The sequence below is a fragment of the Ursus maritimus genome, unplaced genomic scaffold (genome assembly GCF_017311325.1).
Source record: "Ursus maritimus isolate PB19 unplaced genomic scaffold, ASM1731132v1 scaffold_21, whole genome shotgun sequence".
NCBI classification, from domain to species: Eukaryota; Metazoa; Chordata; class Mammalia; order Carnivora; family Ursidae; genus Ursus; species Ursus maritimus.
Genome location: NW_024424564.1, coordinates 49,835,054 through 49,859,158, shown reverse-complemented (window position 1 = coordinate 49,859,158; position 24,105 = coordinate 49,835,054). Strand labels below are relative to the sequence as shown.

The 24,105-nt window shown below is 45.8% G+C and overlaps 1 protein-coding gene across 1 annotated transcript; it reads right to left on the bottom strand.

Moving 5' to 3' along the window:
* Positions 1 to 1,914: 1,914 nt before the first annotated feature.
* On the bottom strand, positions 1,915 to 24,032 carry XRCC6 (X-ray repair cross complementing 6). Its single transcript, XM_008702942.2, has 13 exons — positions 23,911 to 24,032; positions 23,186 to 23,269; positions 20,171 to 20,283; positions 16,314 to 16,452; positions 15,797 to 16,051; positions 14,892 to 15,075; positions 12,846 to 13,032; positions 10,691 to 10,859; positions 9,809 to 9,970; positions 8,195 to 8,324; positions 7,661 to 7,761; positions 4,474 to 4,587; positions 1,915 to 2,321 (listed from the first exon to the last, which is right to left on the bottom strand). Exons 2-13 carry the CDS (start codon positions 23,259 to 23,261, stop codon positions 2,128 to 2,130), a joined length of 1,824 nt encoding a protein of 607 aa, XP_008701164.1. The 5' UTR covers positions 23,262 to 23,269; positions 23,911 to 24,032; the 3' UTR covers positions 1,915 to 2,127.
* Positions 24,033 to 24,105: the final 73 nt, after the last annotated feature.

Sequence of the window (24,105 nt, the reverse complement as noted above, 5' to 3'; positions counted from 1 at the left end):
TTAAGCGTCTGCCTTCAGCTCAGGGCGTGATCCCGGCGTTCCAGGATCGAGCCCCACATCAGGCTTTTCCGCTATGAGCCTGCTTCTTCCTCTCCCACTCCCCCTGCTTGTGTTCCCTCTCTCGCTGGCTGTCTCTATCTCTGTCAAATAAGTAAATAAAATCTTAAAAAAAAAAAAAAAAGAATGCTTTAAATAAAAAAAATTAAAAAAATAAAGAGAATGCCAGGTAAATTGCCCACACTCGTACATACGTGGGGAGGAAAGATGCACATTTACTTAATCTGATTTAGGAGCTTACAAAAGCCCAACCAAATCACGTTTGGTTATGTTTCTTCTCCTGGAGGGACCAACAGCAGAGAAGGCAAGCGTCGTTAATTTACGGAGAGAGATCACACCACCGCTGTGTATCACAGACCTCAGATGGTTATTTTTCTGACATCACACTACCTTGAGCTCTTTCATTCTCTCCACTTCGTACATAGAACTGAGGGAAAGGAGCCTGGACTCGGGTAAGGTTCCTCAGGAGTGCACAGAAAAGCCTGGAACTCACTCTAGGGCTCCTCCTCATGAGCCAGGAAATCCAGCGTTTCAAACAAAGGCCCAGCAATGATACTCATTCTTACTCTCCTACTCACGACTAGCCTGGATTCTAGTCTATCTTTGCAGTGTTAGTAACGTCCTCTACAACCTGGGGTTTCCAAGCAAGCTGCATTTAAGAGGGATGGTCTAATTTCTCAACAAGAACAAGCACTTACTATATTAAATGGCTTTGCATTATCTTGCTGTGTCCTCAAAAGCATCTCTTCTAACTGGAGAATTAACTTCCCTCTCCCCCATAAGGAAAGAAAGCCAAACAAGAACATAACATCTGCTTTCCAAGTAAAAACAAGACAAAACACATAATGCTCAGAGAATAAAGAATCCAAAACTGAACATCTCTTACAAGAGTAACTTAAGGCCTCCCATAACTCATGGGATGCTCATTCCGGTCCTGAAAGACACAGGACCTATAAACTCTGAATCTCAAGCCATCCTTGGAAGTTACAAACCCTTCCAGATGCTTTCCTTCCTTCTCTCAGGCTAATTCTTCAAAAGCAGTAGCAGCAGAAAGAGCAGGAAAGGGACAGGGAGCACAGATGAGGGATGGCGTTGCAGGGAGAGGGACAGGGGACACGAAGAGAAAGACACCCTACCCTGCTCCTCGTCCCCCTTTCCAAATACTAGGACCTCTCCTCACCTTACTACAGCTCTCCTGAAAAACAGGAGGAATAACTCATTTCACTTATGCTAGAACCCAAATTCTGAGGGCAACAGAAAATGTACGTATCTTCATATACCTGAATGTCACATTAAAATGAACGCAGCATTGGGGCGCCTGGGTAGCACAGCGGTTAACCGTCTGCCTTCGGCTCAGGGCGTGATCCCAGCGTTCTGGGATCGAGCCCCACATCAGGCTCCTCCGCTATGAGCCTGCTTCTTCCTCTCCCACTCCCCCTGCTGTGTTCCCTCTCTCGCTGGCTGTCTCTATCTCTGTCAAATAAATAAATAAAATCTTTAAAAAAAAAAACGCAGCATGAAGGGGGCTATTTGCTGATGAAGCAAACGGTACCAGGATTAGAAATGTTACATTCTTATTGCTTCTGGAAATCTGATCTTTAGGTCTATATTAAGATGCAATGACAGGGAAAACAGATGGAAAGCCAAAGGATGGGTCAACATTGCCAGGGCTTGTCATTCCTGAAGTATGCCCACCTGTCCTTAATTGTCACATTCTCCCCTGCCTTCACTGATATTTGTTTCCATTTTGAGGATGATGTGTTCCTAATGGGAGAGAAAATCAAGCTAATAGCCAATGGCAGGTGATCTTTGGATGTGAGGCAGACACATATTTCTGTTTCACACTAAAGAACAGTATATAGTACAAAGTTAGGGCTCTTTATTCAGACAGTAAAGCACAGCAAAGTGGGAGGGCTAGGCTGTCTCCATAGCAACAGAGCGTCTCATAAACGTAAAGTCCTTGGCTTGTATCAAGCAGACTCTTCCTAGCTCAGGAGAAACATGTTTTAACTTGATGAGAACAAAATCAGGCAGCCTGGCTAGAGTGCAGAAGGGGGGCTGGCTGGCAGGTCAGTTCTGGAAGTGCTTAGTGAGCACGTCCAGCAGCTCCTGCTTCTTCAATCCGCCCCTCAGCCCATACACCCTGCAGGCCTCCTTCAGCATGGGCACAGTGAGCTTCCCCAGCGTGCCCTTGCTCACGTGGGCCCTCAGATCCTCTTCAGATAACTCCATCTTGGGCCTTTTGCTTCCAGAACCTTCATCACCTGGGGAGAAAGGTCAGGAGGGAGTGTTGGAAATGGTACCAGTGGCATCCTAGCTACCTTGCACAGGGGCCCTCCTATGATCTGGGTTGCAGTTCACCATTTTCCACAAGGCTGTGGGACTCACCTAGAACACCATGGGAGGGTGGGTTTTGGTTTTTTTAAGATTTACTTATCTATTTGAGAGGGAGAGAGACCGCACACGGCAGGGAGGGGCAGAGGGACAGGGACAGTGAGTCCTAAGCAGACTCTGCGCTGAACCCGACATGGGGCTCGATCCCATGACCCCGACATCAGGACCTGAGTCGAAACCAAGAGCTGGACGTTAGCCAACTGTGCCACCAAGTCGCCCCTGGAGGGTGTCTGGATAAGACAGCTTCGTTTAAGCATAAAGTCAAAACTGTACCACACCCAGAAGGGAGTTCAATGGAGTGTAAGTGCCACAGTTTACCCAAAATTGGTGCTCACTCTGGGTAAGTCATTCCTTCCTTCCTTCATTCAAAAAGCACTTACGGAGCGCTGTGTGAAGTACTAAAGCACCAGACTAGGTGACGCGAAAGTGCAGACGGAGGGGCTAAACAAGTAAGCCACTGAGGTGTGCACGGTGTGAAGAGCTATGACAGCAGCTCACACAGGGCTCTACAGGAGTCACTTCTGATGCAAAAGAGAGAAAGCTCCATGGCCACCCACCTAGGCTCTCATAGCTCTGCTTCCTTGTAGGGCTGCCAGGCAAGCAAAGCCCACATTTGGCTTTGCTAGACCAAAAATAGCCAAAAAGATTACAACCTAAGCCAGAACTATTCCCACATGCTGAGGAACTCACAACATGCTGTCCTGAAAAAGGGGAGAATTACGGTAAGAGTACTTTGGGTCTAGCAGTAAGAAAAAGGGTAGTCCAGTGGCGCCTGGGTGGCACAGCGGTTAAGCATCTGCCTTCGGCTCAGGGCGTGATCTCGGCGTTATGGGATCGAGCCCCACATCAGGCTCCTCTGCTGGGAGCCTGCTTCTTCCTCTCCCACTCCCCCTACCTGTGTTCCCTCTCTCGCTGGCTGTCTCTATCTCTGTCAAATAAATAAATAAAATCTTTAAAAAGAAAAGAAAAGAAAAGAAAAGAAAAGAAAAGAAAAGAAAAAGGACAGTCCAATAGAAAAAATAGTTATTTTTTCTAGAAGTTCACAGAAAAAAAAAACTTCAATAAAACTACATCTTGGGGCGCCTGGGTGGCTCAGGTGGCTAAGGGTCTGCCTTTGGCTCAGGTTGTAATCTCAGGGTCCTGGGATCAAGCCCGACCTTAGGCTCCCTGCTCAGTGGGGGAGCCTGCTTCTCCCTCTAACTCTGCACGCCCCCCCACTCATGCTTTCTCGTTATATCTCAAATAAATAAATCTTAAAAAAACAAAACAAAACAAAACTACATCTCATTTGGGACACCTGGGTGGCTCAGTCAGTTAAGTGTCCGAATCTTGATCTTAGCACAGGTCTTGATCTCAGGGTCATGAGTTCAAGCCCCACACTGAGCTCCACAATGGGCATGGAGCTTACTTAAAATTTTAAAAAAATTAAAAATTAAAATGAAAAAACAAAACAAAACTACATCTCATTCATAACTGGAGAATTGCAAATGAACACAGGATATAGTTTTCTATTATTCTTTGTGGAAAAAAGAAATAGTATATCAAGTCCAGTACTGCTGAGAATGTAGGGAAATACACCCACCCTTTCTTGAATAGGGCATAAATTGTATCACTTTTTCAGAGGCCAACTGGCAATTCTGATCAGAATTTTAAATGTCGGCATGTTGACCCAGCAATACCACTGCTAGGAATTCATCCTAGATAAACAGTGGCTCTGCTCACTCAAGAGCGCAACAGTGGTTCACATTCACTGCAGCGTATGCATCAAGAAGGGTCTGGTTGAATAAACTGTGTACATCTGTCCACTGAAGTACTCTGCAGCCTTGTTTTTTAAATATGGTAGCTTTGTATGGACAGAACTCTCCAACATGTGCAGCTAAGTAACCAAATAAACTAGAAAACAACGTGAATACTAGTCCATTTGAACTGAAATACGTAGATTTGTAGAGAAATTTCTGAAGGGACATGATCCTCTGGGATAGGACCATAAAGGCAACTTTAAAAAAGAACCCAGCTCCTCACCTTGTTTCCGCTTGGGAACTTTTCCTTCAGGATTGTAATCTGGTGGGTAGACAAGCTCCTTAAACTCATTCACCAGGGAGCCCAGTCTTTTATCTATTGCTTCAATTTTAGGCACTAGAAAATCAAAACACAAGAAGAGTGGCCAGGTGAGTCAGGAGCCCTGGCTTCCTGTCCAGTTCCAAGTCTACAGGGACCAGAGGAGAAAGCACCTAACTGCTGGGGTTGGGGGAAGTCAGGGGAGGGTCCAGGAGGCAACTGGCCTGGCCGTGAATGCATTCAATGAAGCCTCTCTAATATTGATCAAGAACCTTCTAACAATCGCATTTAATGAGTACTCACTACAGCCAGGCACCCTTCTAAATGCTTTAAACTTATTTTTTAACTTAATCCTCTAGAGGGTAGGTAAATTGGTCTCCCTGCTTTACAGAGGGAAGCCAAGAGGTTAAATGACCTGCCCAAGGCCAAAGAGCTGGGAGTGACAGAGTTATGAACTGGGCTAGATTCCGGGGTGTCAAACAAGAGCCCGTGCCCCCAGCGGGCTTACAGTCTCATCAGGGCAAGGAGGTGGTGAAGAGATAAATGCAGTAGGTGGCAAGGGCACGAAGGAAGGGACTGAACAAGGCACGCTGGAACAGGGAGGGGTCAGGAAATACTTTCCGCAGCCGGGTCTGGGAAGCTGGGCGTTCTTCCTCAGGCAGATACTATTCCAAGCAGGAGAAGGCACACGGGTAAGAAAGGGCAGGTGACATACAGCTTGACGGTAGAAGGTCAGCAGGGTAGGGCCAGCAAGGAGGCTGGAAGGCAGTCACGGCGAGGTCATGGAAGCCCTGAACACCCGCCCGGGACTTAGACATTATCCTGAGAACAGTGGGGAAACTCTGAAGCACTATGAGCTGGGGGTGGGGGGGACACGCACGATCCCACCTGCATTTTAGAAAGATCCCCCGGAGCTGTGTGTGGAGTACGAACTGAAGGCGGGGAGAAGGGCTCATAAACCCAAGAAGCGGCAGGACTGACGGACATATAGACGGAATGCGAGGTGGGGCAGCCGCGGGGAGGCGGTGGCTGACCGGGAGGGCAGGAGCGTTCCCCGAGACCAATACGATAGGAAAAAGCTACCTCTGGGGGAAGGAGTATTTCTGTTACTTTACCAGGATCTACAGGTTGTAGAGCCTGTGACGTGAGCTGTGTCACATCAAGGGCAGGCATGAGGAGATGGGTCTCATCATCTGCTCACGTGGCCGCGTTTGCAAAGTACTGAGGGGAGCTCCCGGCACAATGTCACAGCCAAACGGGGCTCCGGCCCAGTCAGAAGCCCCATGTTCCAGACTACACGAGCGTCCGAGAGAACTCGGATTCTCAACCTGGGAACCAGCTCGGACTTTTGAAAAACACTGACGCCCAAACCCTTCCCCCAGAGATTCTGATTTAATTGGTTTGCGGGTGAGGCCTAAACAGCCAGGTTGTTTTGGTTTTTTTTTTTCAAGTCCCCCCAGACGATTCTGTTGTACAGCCAAAGTTGAGAACCAGTGTGCTAATGGTAGGGAGGCTTGTTGTAAAACAGACAGCTGGGTCCCAACCTGAGTTTCAGAATTAGTCGGCTTGAGAAAGGGCTCAAAATTGGCATTTCTGACAAGTTTCCAGGCGATGCGAGTGCTGCTGGTCCGGGAAGCACTCTCAGAACCACTGGTATAGCTTGTGGAGGCCCCCTAGGGAGAAGTGAAGTGACAGAGAAAGATGGGGCCCAAGGTCACCTAGAGCGCTCCCATGTTTGCAGGAGAAAAAAACTGAAACAGGCCCAGCAACAGAGTCCTGGGTCGCCGTGGGCCCAGGAGAAAAACAAAGACAGCATGGCATCCCAAAACCAAACGGAGAAACGGACAAAACAATCGTGGGTCTCAGTAAGTGATTTAATTCGAGAAAGCCATTATCATTGTGTCAGAGGGAAGCAGAGACACATCGGAGTAGAGGTGAGTGAAGAACGTAAAAGGGCAAAGAGTCAAAGCTGTCGGATGTCTGAGCAGTAGGAAAGTCGGGTCCCGAAGCAGATGGCCACCGGGCAGGGCGGCCGCGGTTCTGGCCAGAGCCAAGCAGGAAGGACAGGGCTGGGGACACAGGCTCAGGAGTCACATAAATGAGGGGACCCTGGAGGCTGTGGGAGCAGACAAGATAACCAAAAGAAAGGGAGACAGGAGGGGCTGAGAAGTTAGAGGGAACATCAGAGCAGCCAAAAGTGTTTTGAAAATAGTCAGGAAGAGAAAACACGACTTGCAGTAAAATTACAGAACAGGAGCCAGGATGCAAGAGGCCGAGGCCACGGTAAGGAACAAAGAGGACGCTATGGAATTCGCCTGAAGGCCATCAAAAGACATGGGCCACATCACGCCAGCCTTGCCCTCCTGCCAGACCCGGCTAACAGTCACACCGCAGCACAGGTGCACTGGCTCTTACAGCTCTCGTGCTGGGCTGCTTGGTCTAGCGTAAGAGATCATTAATAACTGGGGAGCTAAGCAGGCCACACTAATTGTTCGGATCTTTTCAAACCCCTGTCAAGAGCCTTCATTAAATCCCATCTGTTTCCCGCTGGGTATTTATTGACATCACTAAACCGCGCATGTGCTCTCATGAAATACGCCAGAGAATCACAATCAAGAAAGGTACTGGCAGCGAGCTCAGAGCTCAACCGAGGAGGCCAAGCCAATCTCCCTGATGCTGGGTAACGAGATGGATCCTCTCAAGCACAACACAGTCTGAGGGAGACACAGGAAGCACCGTGGAGCTGAGCAAGGGCTCCGTGCCAGACTCCCTGGATTCTAAACCCAGATCCACCGCTCCCCACTCTGTGCCTCAGCGCATCCCTCCCTTCTCTAGAAAACAAGGCCAACAGCAGCACCTCAATAAATGTTAGATTATTTTTTTACTTTTACCAACATGAAGTCATGAGGTGGCCTCGTTCAAAGGCAGGTGTCAGAAGCCTGGCACTTTCCTCTCCTCTCCCGACAGAACCAGCCAAATCTGCTCCAAGCGGTCTATGCTGGTTTAGAAAATCTCTCAGACATGGCTGGAACTAGGAGATGACATCTCTAGAGGGTGCTAGGAAATGCAGCCACCTTTTTGGTCCAGAGTGAGATCCTTACGAAAAACCCCCGTGGGAGGAACCACGGAGCCCCGCCCCAGCCCTTCTTACGTGTCAGGTCCACCGCTTGCTCGGGCTCCATGAGATCCAAAGCTAGCGCCTCCAGGTTCCTGAAGTGTTGCTGCAGCACTGGGTTCTCGAAGCTGTCACTTCTAGTAAAACAATCATAATAGCATAAATCCATTAAAACACTGAAACGTTTAAAAAAATAAATGAATAAAATTACTAAATAAACCCGACTGAGGCAACACAGGCCCGGGGTCAGCTGAGGAAAACAGCCCACATCAAACAGCAGGGAGTCTCGTCTCTTGAATCAACTTTTCTCTAATTTTCAATTTACTGGGAATCCAAAAGCTAATCTAAAAGCAAACACCACCTGCCCATCTGTCTGTCACGAGAAGCAGTGGGCAGAGACGTGGAGGAGGCAGGCCGTGAAGTATGGAAACAAGACGAAGGAGAGGAGGTGGGATGTGGGGAGAGAAAGAACCTGAACACTCTTTCTCCCCATGCTCAGCAGCAGCCTGGGGGTAAAAGAATCCTCTCACCTCAGGGGACAGTTCCAGAAGAGATGGACCCACTACTCACCTGTAGTTGAATCGGAGCTTCTGAACAATAGCCTTCATCTTGTCTATCTGCTCTGGATTCGCCAAGACTTTTTCAGTAAAGGGCACCCTCCGTTTATCATCAGCGTAGGGTAAGAAGACAAGCTGGAAGCCTGAAGAAGGGAGATAAGTTTTCTGAGATTTGACTTCACCAAAGGTTTCAGTTACCGAGTCGTCATTTGTCTCTCAACTCCAAATTGGCCTTTCCAGGTCCTGTGATGCTAGGACTGGGACCCTGCCAACCCTGCTTCTCCTTTATCAGCGGATTCCTGCGAGCATCTGCCTGACCGACTCCCTCTGGAGCCTGCAGAGTGGAGAGGGAGGCAGGAGTACTCCTTTGCGTGCCCTCCTGTCCCTGCCAGCCTTGCCCCAGCCATGGCTCTTCACCAGGGCCCTTCACCTGCTGGGAACAGTTGGTTCCAGCCTCTGACTTTCTTGACACACCCAGAGCCAGCGGGGCAGTGCCCCCCTCCCTGGGGGGCTGAGTCCCAGCTCCATCAGGCCGTCCTCTGAGCTTCCGCCTCTCCCCTTGGCTCCCCCAATCGCACCCTACGCTAAAAGGAAAGAGGAAGGGTTATCAGGCTGCTCCTGTTCCAGGTTCTAAGAGACTCGAAAATCTAGACTGGAACCAATGGCTGCTGCCAGGTGAAGGGCCCTTGCTGGCAAAGACAACAGCACTGAGCAAGAGGAAGGAGCAAGTCCCTTTGCTCTCCTCTCCCCTGCGGTCTCCCTCAAGCACCCACTACTGACACAGCCTGACAGAGAGTCAGCTGCCCAAGGAGGAAACTGGGTTTGCAGAGTGTAAGCCTCAGCAGCACAGAGCGTAACGGGAGGCATCTGCAGCTGAGAGACAAGGGCTTCCTGACATACGAAGCTATTCCTCAGCGTTCTGATCACAAATATAACATTTTCAAAGAGTCGCTTTATAGTTTATTTTTATTAGCAATAGCTAAAGAAGAAAGAAGACTATCTACCATCTCTTGACTACTTTGTACCAGGCACTCATACATTTACTAACTTGTTTCAAATGGGAAACAACCTGAAGAGAAAGGTGTTCCAGAATTCTCAACTTTGCAGATAAGGAATATAAATAGAAAGGTTAAATTATTTGCCCAAGTCGGCCAGGTACCAAGTGGCAGAGATGGGCCTGAAACAAAAGAAAGTAAACTTTTCCACACGTAAGAATAAGTCAAGTCTGACTTCAAAACCCATGGTCTTTCTACTATAGCTCACTGCCTTGGTGTACGCAGAGGACAAACCAAACATTAAACATTGCAAAGGTATCTAACAATGGCTTTTAGTAAAAAAAGGTGTCAGCATTGAGCCATAACTTTGTCAGCAACCTGCAAACAGTCCCTATGCAGCCAATTCGCAATCGTGGCTACAGAGCTGCCTTGTACAGTTGTACATGCTGAGCACCGCACAACCGTATTTGTCAGCTTTACCTGGCTCTGCATCAAATCCACCTGTGAAACCCTAAAAACACACCTTTCCCAGACCCCATTCCTGGAGACTCTGGTTCAGAGTTCGGATCCTATGGAGGGATTCCAAAGTCTGAGCAAGGTTCAGAAGCACTGAAAATATCTTTTCCACATACCTGGGGGAGTCAGCTGAATTTTCTGGTCATCCAGCTCTTCTTCTTGTGGCAACAAGGCCACAAAATAAGGAGGGATGTTCTGACGGGGGGTGTATCTGCACACTGCCATGACCTCCTTCTCCAGACACTTTGTGAGGAGAGCACTGAACAGGGTTGAGCTCCCTGGAAAACAAACATCCCAGGGGTCTGCATCCTAAAGGCATCTCCTCCTTTTTTCCCTCTTAGCCCATATTATAAGCCTATGATTTCTCTTCCATTTTCTTAAAAGGGCTTATGATACTTCATCAGGAAAGGTGTGATGAGCCCGGAGCTGAAGGGAAAGTCCGCAGAGGCGCAGAAAGGAAGAGAAAGGAAAGCAAGGAGAGATTAGATGCCTCAAACACTCTGTTTCAGAGTGTGAATTATTAACATTAGTTCACTTTTACTATCTTTAGACTGATGATATAAGCCGCAGTTATTAATAAAAGCCAACCAGGTCAAACCCAGGGGTTCATCAGCTACAGCACGGAGGAATATAGGTCTGGACAGCACAAACACAATGACCTAGTTCATAGCATCTTTAATTGCCAACACCAGGGAATAAAACTGGGTTTTGTTGTTTTTTTCTTTTTCTTTTTAACTCTCTATCTGACGGCTCAAAGAAAGACTTCCATTGGAAGTAAGTTTTAAAAATTCCAATTCCATAGCCCCTCCTGGATATTCACAATGTGTTATCAGTGTATTATAGGTCCTACAGAAATCTCTTTAACTTTCTTTAGTCCCAAATTTCCAAAACTTAGCTGAGCATGAAACACTTCCAAAATACCCCCTTAATACATCCTTTCCCGTTTCCAGGCAGAACTGCCTTCTGTTCCTCATTTACCCTCGGTCTACAGGACATACCATTCACCAGGGACTCTTCGGGGTACACGAACAGGGAGGGCCTCAGGTAATGGTGTTTCTTCAGCATTATCAAGGGCTTGAAACCGATGAGAATCAAACCTGGTTCATCAAAGCGTTTCAGCTCTTCTGTCTCCTCTTTCTCTAGTACAATCTGACGATTCCCATAGTTCTAAAGGAAGGGGAACACGAGAGCCACGTACACAGGCTACGTGGAGATGCAAAATGATTGCCACACGACACTAGCAAGTTAAAATCAGCTTCCTTCTAAGGAACAGGAAGATGGCTCACCAAGGGCATCTTCCCCCTACCACAGGGAGCGAACATTTACTGAGGGCCTGCCCGGCACCTACGTTCGTCACCCACTTCGACACGCAGTGTCCGGCCTAGGCAGCAGAGGTTCAGAACTGTTTTACAGATGAGTGAGCCGAGTCTCGACGGTTGGTAACTTGCTCCAGGTTATACAACTGAATTGGGCTTTAAACCACCACCTCTCTGGAGCTGAAGGCCAAGCTCTTTAGGCATTTATTCCTTCCCTCAGCTAACATATACCAAACCCTCGGCACCGTCCCTGACCCACAAAGGAGCTCAAGCCACGCCTAGTTACCGAGAGGACCTCTGTCACGTACTGTGTAGGTCTGAGCAAACACGCATATTAAGTATTACCTCCAAACTTTCATTTTGCATTGTAGTCGTCGATATACGACTGGTAACAGAACTTAGCAACGGAGTTCAATTTGAGTTTAATGAACGGAACAGAGCCCTCTGAGTTTTTTTGTAGGCACACTGGATCAAGAAAGAAACTCCATGCCCACAAGAGCTACTGCCTATGAATAAACCAACATGGAGAACTAGTTACTTCCAAAATGGAAGAGGAGATTTCTTGTCTTCTCCTTCAGAAAGTAGGACAAAACACTCCGGCTTGAGATCTGTGCTCCAAAAAATACCTCATGGGTTGAATCAAAATAATATTTAATTTTAGTCACTTAGTTGAGCCTTCTAGGTCCTGAACTTCTGCAAAAAATCTCAGATTCTCTCCCACATTTTGCCTAATTAAAAAGGATGACTCATTTGATCTTAATTTTAGATATCCAATCTAAATTGAACAAAGATTGAACAAAGGTGAGAGAATGAAGAAAGATAATGTTCTGCATTCTTAGTCTGTCCTTCAGATTAAGAAAGGCATACGTGTTTCATTTCAAAGCACAGGAAAAAAATCTGGTTTGGGGGGGAAAAAAAAGAAACTTCTCCCTAAAAAAAAGTGCACTTCACACCTAACACACGTTCCCTAGCTCATCTCCCTTAGTTAACTGTAAAGCATTTTCTCCTACCGTACCCAAGCAAGGAATTCGACTGTTAGAGCAGAATGCACAGTGGTCAAGGGCTAAAGTTTCCACTGACGTTTTTTTTCAAACACTGGTTCTAACTTTCTAGCTGTCAAAGTGTCGATGATCTGGACGCTGGGGCGGCTGGCTGGCTCAGCGGGACAAGCATGCAACTCTTTTTTTTTTTTTTTAAGGATTTTATTTATTTATTCGACAGAGATAGAGACAGCCGGCGAGAGAGGGAACACAAGCAGGGGGAGTGGGAGAGGAAGAAGCAGCCTCATAGTGGAGGAGCCTGATGTGGGGCTCGATCCCATAACGCCGGGATCACGCCCTGAGCCGAAGGCAGACGCTCAACCACTGTGCCACCCAGGCGCCCCAAGCATGCAACTCTTAATCTCGGGGTTGTAAATTCAAGCCCTAAGTTGCCTGTAGAGAGTACTTAAAAATAAAATCTTTAAAAAAAAAATGATCAGGGTGCCTGGGTGCCTCAGTCGGTTGTGTCTGCCTTCGACTCAGGTCATGATCTCAGAGTCCTAGGATCGAGCCCCATGTCGGGCTCCCTGCTCAGAGGGGAGTCTGCTTCTCCCTCTCCCTCTGCCTCTCTCCTAGCTCCTGCTTTCTCTCTCTCACTCTCTGTCTCTCAAATAAATAAATAAAATCTTTAAAACAAAAGATCTAGATGCCAGTGTTCCAAAGAGGAATGGCTTTGTGTTTTAATAGCTTAGCTACAGAGATATACACAGAAAGATATTCAACCGGTTAGGCTAATCAGTGTCTTCCTCCCTGTTAATTCTTCAATGGGACAAAATTCAGCAAGAAGGCAGGCCTACCTGAGACCTCTTGGTGTCGCTAGGCAGAAGCAAACTGCCCGTATTTACATTAAATGTCCGGGTCTTGGATTTCACTGGTTCATTGGTTTCCCGATAAAGCCTCACTGGAGGAGGTTTGAAAGCCTTCTGGACCATATTATACATGCCGACAGTGAGCGCTATATCTTTGCTGAGCTTGAACTTCAACCTGGAGGAGAGGAAAACAAAAAACCATGGACTGAAAGATTATGCTTTCCTAGCTAAAATCCTTTTCTGGTACCCAAGCCTTGTTTTATTCTCTCCAATAATCCAAATTCCTCGAATATAAATAGAACATGTTTTAATAATACAGTAGAGTTTGCTATAATGCTATCTCAGGGTCTATACCACAAAAATTAGTTTCAGAATATACTGTTAAAGTATATTAATAATAAAATAATGATAAAGAGTGTACTGTAATAAAAATAATAATGATTGGTTTGGGGGTGCCTGGGTGGCTCAGTCGTTAAGCATCCCACTCTAGATTTCAGCTCAGGTCATGATCTCAGGGCCAGGGGGATGTGAGATCAAGCCCCGCACTGGGTTCCACACTCAGCGGGGAGTCTGCTTCTCTGCCTCTCCCTATGCCCCACCCAACGCCCTCCCTCTAACAAAACAAAACAAAACAAAAAAAATTCTCTCTCTCTTCCTCTGCCCCTCCCCCACCATGCACACACGTTCTCCTTCTCTCTTTAAAAAAATAAAAGGGCTCCTGGGTGGCTCAGTTGGTTAAGCATCTGCCTTCAGCTCAGGTCGTGATCCCAGGGTCCTGGAATCAGCCCTGCGTCCAGCTCCTTGCTCAGCGGAGAGCCTGCTTCTCCCTCTGCCTCCGCCTGCCTTTCCCCCTGCTTGTGTTCTCTCTCTCTTGCGCTGTCTCTCCCTCTCAAATAAATAAATAAAATCTTAAAAAAAAAAGAGAGAGAGATATAAGTCAGAACTTAGGACAGTGCTTGGCACAAAATTACCATGCAATAAAATAATTCCATTATTTGATTATAGTGAGAACATTAATCATTTTCTAGGCCTAAGGCATTATTAGTTCTCAAACAGTTCCAATTTATTACTCCTATCACGTACCCTGTGACAACTCTTCCACAGAATGATACTAACGGCGAACATTTGTAAATAATTTCTATCTGCCATACACTATGCCTGGGTTATTTCGTTCAACTGATACGGCCGTCCTGTGAGGAGGGACCATTTTTGCTCCCATCTTACTGAGGTCCAGAGAAGTTACATGACTTGCCCCAGGTTGCCCAGCAGAAGGACCAGGACTACGATCCAAGCCAATCTGACTCCAGGACCTACATTTAACCACTATTTTACCCTCTCTGCCATCCCCACCAAAATGTGTGCTAGATTTCCAAATAGTCCTAATACTCCACCATTTCAGGAAGGGAGAAGAGATGCCAGGGTGTCTGTGTGAAGAAAAAGAAATCATTCCGAAAGGGGAAAGAAGAGCCAACAGCCAAGCTACAGCTGTAGCAACAGGCTGGTGTGTGGTTTCCCTAAAGTCATTTCATGGGTTTTCTAGTAGAACTGTCAGAAATCTCTTGACAACTGCTCAAAAATTACCAATGGTCATGTTCCCTTACGTTGAGGAACCTAGTCTAAAATGAAAGCCTGATGTGAACCTTTACAAAGCAACACAGGGGAGCCCTTGGGACTCTAAGGGCAAAGCTAAGAGAAGGGAATTTAACAAGCTGGTTCCTGTTGGTCTCAAGTTTATAAGAAATCAGAATAACTCCACGACACACTAGTGACTGCGTCTGAGGACGACAGTAGGCCACAACTGTTTACCCCAAGGAAGTGGAGAGCTGTGTTACTCTGGAGAACTAGCCTATCAGCTCTTGCCAGAGGAAGAGAAGCAAATATGCAAATATCCTAGGCTGAATAAGGCAAGTTTTTCGTGAGGCACACCGTTAGGCACCGCCCAGAGGGAAGCAGCCAGGGAAGCTCTGCCAAAGCCGCTCGGTGCTTACGATCAGGTAGGCACTTGCGGGCGGCTGGCCCGGGCTCAGAGCACACCTGCAGAGCACACGCTTCCTGGTCTCCTTGGCGCGAACCTTCCTCAACAGGTCTTCCAGTTTGCTGGATTCCTCAAAGTGAACCCCTAGGTCCTCATCCTCGGCTGTGCTGATGATATCTCGGTAAAACAAGGATATGTCAAAGCCCCCACGTTTCCTCAGGTGCATCAAGTCCAGGAAGATACCTGGGGCAAGGAAAACAATTTTCAGCAAGCGAGAACTTTTTTCAGTTAAGTCCAAATATGCAAGGAACTAGATGGATTATTAACACTTTCAGGACTTATAGAATCACTAAGGGAATCAGTTGCTATAATGACAACTTATTTGATATTTTTATTTTATTTTTCAATAGGCTCCACACCCAATGTGGGGCTCGAACTCCCAACCCCGAGATCAAAAGTCACATGTTCTACCGACTGAGCCAGGTGCCCTGACAACTTATTCAAACCACCACCACACACGGTAGCATGAAAAGTCTAGAGAAGCTCGCTCTAGTAGAGCCCTTTAGAAAGGTGCCTTGGGGCACCTGGGTGGCTCAGTCGGTTGAGCATTTGACTCGACTGCAGCTCGGGTCATGATCTCAGGGTCGTGAGATCGAGCCCTGAGTCAGGCTCCACACTCAGCACAGTCTGCTTGGGATTCTTTCCCTCCGCTCCCCCCTGGCGCCCCGACCACTCACACAAGCACGCGCTCTCTCTCTGAAACAAATAAATCTTTAAAAAAAAGAGAGAGAGAGAAAGTGAATGGCCTCATCATTTTCAGTAGGAATGTTACACAGGTGTGTCTCCCCTGGCTTCATTTTATTCTTTCATTTCACAGTCAGTGGAGAAAAACAAACGTTGGGCATCAACTACAAGGAAGCAGGAAGATTAAGTGCCCGTGTAAAAGAACAGGGAAAATGCCAACCTGTGTCACGGAGGTCCCCCGCTTTGGTCCTGGCCCGGCTGGCTTTGGCACTGTCGTCGCCATGGGGGTCGTCTTCATTGGTGAACAGCATGATCCTCTTATGGCTCATCTTGACCTGGACGTCGCTGAAGAGGTTGGCACAGACCCACAGCACTTCACTTAGTGAGTACTCAGCTCCGTGGCCAATCAGGCCTTGGAAATGTTTTTTCCCCTGCTCCCCTTTAAACTGGTCAAGCTCAAGCACTCGTTTAGCACCTGATTGGAGACAGGGGGTCAAATGGACAGAAAAATCAGAACAGAGTCAGCGCCGCTTTTATAAGGCTAACAGAAGAGCCGAGGTCCCGTTCTCACCCCAGAAGTGTTTAACCCAAAAAGTCCACATCCCAGGAAGAAGCCCCTGGTGCAGGAAAGCATACTCTTAGTCAAGATGTCATCTACTTTCTTCTCCACATCCTTCTTTGTTCAGGGTAGTGACCTTCCAATGTAAGGGAAAAGCTGATCTTACACCTCTACTGACCTGGATTATCCAACTCCTGCAAGACGTAAATATTTTTGAAATTCACTGAATTTTTATCCTTCTCAGTACCATAGAACACCACTGCCAAGAGATCTTGATCACTGCTTATGATCTTATTGGTATACACACTCTGGATACACTGACAAAATCAAAATAAAAATTCAATTAATATTTAACTTACCATTAAATTTAAACTCCATACGTGCCTGGCGCATAGTAGGTACTTAATATATTTGCTGAATTTGTACATGGCACTACATTAAGGCACAACCCCTACCTTCAGGAAAGTCATGAATCAGTGAGAGGGACGGAAATGTATTTTTTTTTTTTAAAGATTTTATTTATTTATTTGACAGAGATAGAGACAGCCAGCGAGAGAGGGAACACAAGCAGGGGGAGTGGGAGAGGAAGAAGCAGGCTCACAACGGAGGAGCCTGATGTGGGGCTCGATCCCATAACGCTGGGATCACGCTTAATCGCTGTGCCACCCAGGCGCCCCGGAAATGTATTTTATGCTATAACAAAAACCAGAGTGTGTTAAGTATATAACAGAAGTATAAGTAGTTCCTACCATAAGAAATCAGAGAATTAAAAACACAGATGAGTCAGGGAGGAAATTCGGCTCTACGAGGGAAAAACAGCCCCGTATTGGAAACAGAACACCTGGATGGGAGTCCACTGATGTCATTTACTTAATTGACTGGGTTTGGACAGGCTACTTGATCTTGCCTCAGGCAGCTTGAGACCAAGAAACACAATGTACATACGTAAAATAATTATGTACGTGAAAGGTTTAAGCTAACGCTAAGTAGATGTGACCCCACAATAAGTCCATAACTGCTAACGTCATCTTTTCTTTTTTTCTAACAGCATCTTTTGGAATAAAGTTTGCTTAATTACACAATTAAAGATGCCAGTATTCCAAGAAAGTCCTGTCTACCCATTTAAACTAATGTCAGCATCTGGTAAATCAGTGTCTCAAAGAGCCGCTCAGTCCTGTGACCTATTTCATTCTGGGGGGGCACTGACAACATCCAGTTTCTGAATCCGCAAAGCTGAGAAATAAAGCAACCATGGTGACACCTCCCACCCGGCCACCATGTCGGGTCTGAGACTCCACCCAGCCTCCCTCAACAGTAATTCCCCGCCTTAAATGCGGAACTTAAAGTACGTCAACTCGTTAACAATAATCTGCATGGCAAGTAGTTATTTCTGCAAGTATTTTAATCTACTCTTTTTTTTTCCTATTGAAATACAGCCGTAACACAACGTTACCTTAGTGTCAGGTGTACGACATAGTGACCTGACAGTCTATACATTATGCTGTGCTCGCCACAGTGTAGCTCCCATCTGTCACCATATAAAGCTACGACCATACCATTGACTATATTCCTTCTGCTGTACTTTTCATCCCCACAACTTTTAATCTACTTAGAGTAGTCTATAAACATTTACAAATATTTGGCGAGGGCTTCTTCTAGGTTCTAAGAACTAAAAATATCAAAAAAAAATTTTTTTTTGAGAAAATATGTTTTCATTGCTTATCAAATACATTATACTCATCTGTGAATGTCTCACTTATTTGCTACATAATACTATATTTTCTCTGGTTTCTTTAGGCATCGAGGATTCTAAGAACCCTTTGAAATTATATGTAGAAGTGGATCTTTTTGAAGACAGGGTACATAGCTTTTGCCACATCCTCAAAGAGGGCCATAATCCTAAAAAGGTTAAAGCAGTGGTCCTCAAAAAGCAATCTCCAAACCAGTGACATCGGCATTGCCCAGGAACTTGCTGGAAATACAAATTCTTGGTCCCAGCTCTAGACCTACAGAACCAGAAATTCTGACCCAGGGCTAAGGCTCTGCATCTGTGCTAACAAGCCCTACAGGTGATTTTGAAAACCACTGCTTTAAAGTTAAGGACTGTTCTCATTCATTCTTTTGCTAGATGCAAGATATTCTGATTTGCCAACTACAAGAACTGTTTGTATACAAATTAGAACATCAGAAGCTTCTGTTTAGTTCCAAACTCTAAAAATATAAAGCACAGTATATACGATAAGTCTTTATAATTTATAATTCTTCTCTATAAAGAAATGGTAATCTTCTGGAGGTGGAATTCACATCACAACACTAACCATTTTTACTTCATTTTAAATAGGCTCCATACCCAGTGGGAGACTTGAACTCACAACCCCAAGATCAAGGGTCTCATGCTCTACTGACTGAACCAGCCAGGCACCCCCAAATCAACCATTTTAAAATGAACAATTCAGCGGTATTTACGACGTTCATAATGCTGGGCAACCACCACCACCATCTAGTTCTGAAACGATTTCATCACCCCAAAACGAAACACCACTCTTACCATTAAGCATTTGCTCCCCGCATTCCTTTGTCCCTATCCCCATTCCTGGTAACCACCAACCTACATTCTCCATGGATTATGTATTCTTTATTTCACATAAATGCAATGATACATGTGACCTTTTCTCTGGCTTCTTCCACTTAATAATATGTTTTCAAGGTTCACTCACCTTGTGATATCAATACGCCATTCCTTTTTATGGCTAAGTAATATTCCACTCTAGGTATAAACACTTTGTCCATTCAAAATGTTCAGGAATGAGACAGAGGCGGTGGTTACACAACATTATGAATGACTAAAACCTTTGAATTGTGTACTTCAAAATGGTTCATTTTATGGTATGTAAACCATACCTCAATTTTAAAAACAAAACTTTGGGGCGCCTGGGTGGCACAGTCGGTTGAGCGTCAGACTCTTGATTTTGACTCAGGTTGTGATCTCAGGGTCATGAGATCAAATCCCACATTGGACTCCTCGCTCAGTGGGGGTCTGCTTGAGATTCTCTACCCCTCTCTGCCCCTCCCCCTGCTCACACTCTCTAATAAATAAATAAATATTAAAAAAAAAAAAAAACAACCAACAGAACAAAAAAAAAATGTACTCCTTGATGTGGCAGGTACTATTATCCTCTCCATTATACAGACGAGGAAATAGATACCAAAAGATTCGGCAACTCTTCTGACATCATAAAGTTTGTAAGTGACAGAACCTGGACTTGAGTCCCTGGTTTTGATTCTACTGGGTATCTAGCTGGGAGAGGGATTGCTGGGTCATATGGGAATTTTATGTTGAACTCTTTGAGGAACTACCCCGTTTTCCACAGGAGCTGATCCATCTCACATTCCCACCAGCAATGTAGGTTTCCAATTTCTCCGCATCCTTGCCAACGCTTCTTATTATCTTTATTTTTTCCCCCTCTAAAATATATCCATGCTAGTGGGTTGTGATACCTCACCGTAGTTTTGATTTGCTTTTCTCTAATGACTAAAGATGTTGTGCGTCTTTTTGTGGGCTTTCTGGCCAGCTGTAGATCTCTAGAGAAATGTACATTCAAATCCTATGACCATTTTTAAATTAGGTTGTCTTTTTGTTGTAACCTTTTATCAACCACAGGTAATACTCAACTTCCGAATATCAATTACAAGAGGACTCATCTGGACACCGTAACTGCTGGAACTTCCTTTCTTCCTTCACACGCACATCTCTACAGAAAGAGGAGCCCTTCGGTACTACCCGGGCTAACACAGGAAGTGGGAGCAATGCATTCCTAGGGTCTGAAGTTCAAATACAGAATAAAATGGGCCTGTTCTCCAGCACTGTTACCTTTTTTTTAGCTCAGAGTATAGGTAGTCATCCTGGGAGGCTAACCAACACTGGTCATTCATAAACAAATTTTTCAAAGAGTCCATAATTTTTAGAGTGGTGTTAATACTTTTTTCTTTCTCTCCTTCTTTCCTTTTTTAAAAATAAATAGAAGGTAATCTTACCTGGATACTCATGTCAAAAGGAGTCAGTTCAACTTCACCCTGAGATTCAAACATGGCCCTAGAACCATCAACCAAAAAAATCAAACTATCTCTTCCTGAATATGTATATTCTCCTATGGGGGGAAAAAAGAAGAAAATGTTTGCCCTTGTGTTCATATTTATCATATTTATTACTCATATAAAACAAACAAAAAAGCCCATTACGATGCCTACCCTCCTCCCAAGAGCAACCACTATCCTTTTAATAAAATCATTTCCTTATTTCCTTTATAATTTTATCATACAAGTGAACATTCCTAAACACTAGTTTTGACTTTAAAAAAATGTTTTTGGGGGGGTGCCTGGGTGACTCAGTCAGTTAAGCATCTGACTCTTGATCTCAGCTCAGGTCTTGATCTCAGGGTCATGAGTTCAAGCCCCAAGATGGGCTCCACACTAGGCATGGAGCTTGCTTAGAAAAAATAATAAGTTTTTGAAACCTCTTAATCTATAGATACCCCCTCCCTCTTTGTGTCTTATAACTTATTTGTTGAAGAACCAGAATGTTGTGTTACGTACAATTTTCCACCTTCTGGATTTTGCTGACTGCATTCTTTTGGTGCAGATTGACACAATCCTCTGTCTTTCCTCCTGCAGACCTAGAGAGGCTTCATCAGATTCAGGTGTGCTTTTTTCCTTTCTGGCATCATAGGTGATGCTGCGTTTTGTTTTGGTTTTTGGTTTTTGGTTTCTTCAAAGATTTTATTTATTTATTGGACAGAGACAGACACAGCGAGAGAGGGAACACCAGCAGGGGGAGTGGGAGAGGGAGAAGCAGGCTTCCTGCTGAGCAGGAAGCCTGATGCGGCTCGATCCCAGGACCCTGGGATCACGACCTGAGCCGAAGGCAGACGCTTAACAACTGAGCCACCCAGGCGCCCCATGCTGCGTTTTTTTATAAAAACACATAAGATGGGGGCTCCTGGGTGGCTCAGTCAGTTAAGCATCTGCCCTCAGCTCAGGTCATGGCCTCAGGGTCCTGGGATCAAGCCCCAGTCAGGCTCCCTGCTGAAGTCAGGCTTCCCTCTGCCCTTCCCCCCTGCTCACCCTCACCCGCTAGCTCACTTGCTCCTCTCTCACATTCTCTCTCAAACAAATAAATAAAATCTTTAAAAAAAAGAAACACATAAAATGTCTCATTGTCTCCGTTTTTTTCACACTGCTTTTTTTTTTTAAATATTTTATTTATTTATTTGACAGAGAGAGAGAGACAGCCAGCGAGAGAGGGAACACAACAAGCAGGAGGAGTGGGAGAGGAAGAAGCAGGCTCCCAGCGGAGGAGCCTGATGTGGGGCTTGATCCCAGAACCCTGGGACCACGCCCCGAGCTGAAGGCAGACGCCCAACAACTGAGCCACCCAGGCACCCCGACACACTGCTGCTTTCTAATACAATAAACATAATTATCCATCTGTAAAACAATATGGCAATTATGGGTCAAGAGTCCTAAACAAAAATTCTATCTTGACCCAGCGAATTCTACCTCTTAAAAGAATTCTACTCTAAAGAACATACGATATGGGAAACCCCTTACACAAAATTTTTCACAACGTTGTTCACTGAAGTAAGAAATTGAAAATAACTAAAATGTCCAACAGGAGGCAGACTAAACTACAGTACCTTTAAAATGAGTTATAAAGACAACATATGTGTAGTTACATGGGAAAATATATCCATAATACATTAAGGAAAAAAGGCAGAACACAAAATTATATATATATAATATGAAAAATACATATTATATATATATATATGTTTAAAATTCTTTTTGGAAGAAGACTGGTGCAAATTAAAATGAAAAAATATATATTCACTATGATTAATGATAAAAAATCAGATACAAAGTGGGGCGCCTGGGTGGCTCATTCTGTTAAGCATCTGCCTTCAGCTCAGGTCATGATCCCAGGGTCCTGGGATTCAGCCCCACGTCAGGCTCCCTGCTTAGTGGGGAGCAGGCTTCTCCCTCTTCTCCCTGCTCCTGCTCTCTCTTGCTATCCCTGTCTCTCTCAAATAAATAAATTTTAAAAAGAAAGACATACAGAGTTAAGAAATATCAGAATAAAAGATGAAGGAAATTTCCTTCAGCGAAGGCAATATGCAAAATGCTGGCAGTGGTAGTGTTTGGATGGTGTAGGGTGGTGGATTATATAGATTACAGTAAATTTTCTCTTTTATGTTATATATTTTCTTTTTTTTTTTTTTTAAGATTTTATTTATTTATTCGACAGAGAGAGAGACAGCCAGCGAGAGAGGGAACACAAGCAGGGGGAGTGGGAGAGGAAGAAGCAGGCTCATAGCGGAGGAGCCTGATGTGGGGCTCGATCCCATAACGCTGAGATCACACCCTGAGCCGAAGGCAGACGCTTAACCGCTGTGCCACCCAGGCGCCCCATATGTTATATATTTTCTATGTTTCTCACTTTTAGTAAAAACACTTTAGAATTTTCTTACCCAGGACTTAAATTCACCAGTATGTAGATTACATGTACCCCTTTCTGCTCTTCCTTTATCCTTTGTGTTACTACCTTGCCTGAACATACACCCCCAAACTTCAAGGCCAAGGGTGAGAGAATGAGTCTTGTAACTGTGGTGCTCATGTTTTTGCTTTGGTTGCTGCAGTTACTGTAGGGTGAAGGCATTTTTATACTGAGGTCCTACAATGAGTAAAACAACTCTCTGGGTGAGGAAGGGTCTTACCTGAGCCACCTAAGGTGACAAAGGATACCAATGTTCAGGGTCATTTACTGGAGCTCAGTAGATGTCTATCTACCGGTACCCAGTAAAAGTTTAAGGCCAGGAATGTCCCATAGACTAGAGTAGGACCTGGATAAAAGAGCCTTTGTAGCTCTGCAAAGTTCAAAGGGAGAAAAGCACTGGAGATTCTCTGGGGAGAGAAGGGTAAGCCATTAGACAGCAGAGACAGGGAAAGTCTTTCTTACACACAGAACGTTAAAGCACACACGTTAAAGACACTTACCACCTGCTTCAAGGCCCTCTTCTTGTTCTTCTTCTTCATTGCCCTCGTTTTTGTAATAAGACTCCCAACCTGACATATTGCTTACTGCTCACCAGGTGAAAGAAAGTTATGATCAGTAAGAAGGAAATTTAAACCTAAAAAACATCGACTCCTAGACTCCTTTGAGATCCCGCCCTAAAGTCTCGAGATTACTGGTGAGGAATGTGGATGCTGGATCCTGCTGCCTCCAGAGCTCTCAGTAATTGCGATGCATTAGTATATGGTCATGGGCATCATTCCAGCAGCAGCCTCCCCTCGGCTATCCCTTAGAGCCGCTTCAGGGCTGCTGGTGGCCCTCTGACTCGGGCGCTGGGGCAACCCAACCTGGAGGTCCCGTCTGGCCTCCGGCACCGTCTGGATCTACGGGATTCCTGCTCCAGAGTACTCGATCCTCTAGCGGACCCACTGTGCTCAACCCGCCCCCAAATCTCCCCCAACTCCTCCGCCAGCCACGCCCAGCGGGGGGGGGGGGTCTCGCTGCAGGCCGGCCTCAAGGCCAGGTGCCGCCTCCCACAGAGGAGGGGACAGGGACCAGAAACTGTCTCTACCCAAGGGGCTGCACACTTCGTGCTGATGCAGCCCCGCAAGGAGGCTAGAGGGACGCGCAAGACTAAGTAAGGGAAGCAGGTCGAGGCCAGCCCTGGCCGGAAAGCAGGGGACACACCGAACAGCCCAAACCTGCCTACCTTAAGCTCAAGGAAGAGATCAGTTTGGACAGAAGGAGGGGCGCCGCGCACGCAGGGGCTCCAGTTTGCGCTCCCAATCAACGCCCCTACGTCATCACGCATAGTGCGCACATTCCTCCTCAAGTTGACACGCCCACTTCCACCACCAGCTTTCCACAACCGTCCCGAACTAAGTCGACCGGGTCCGCGAAAGCC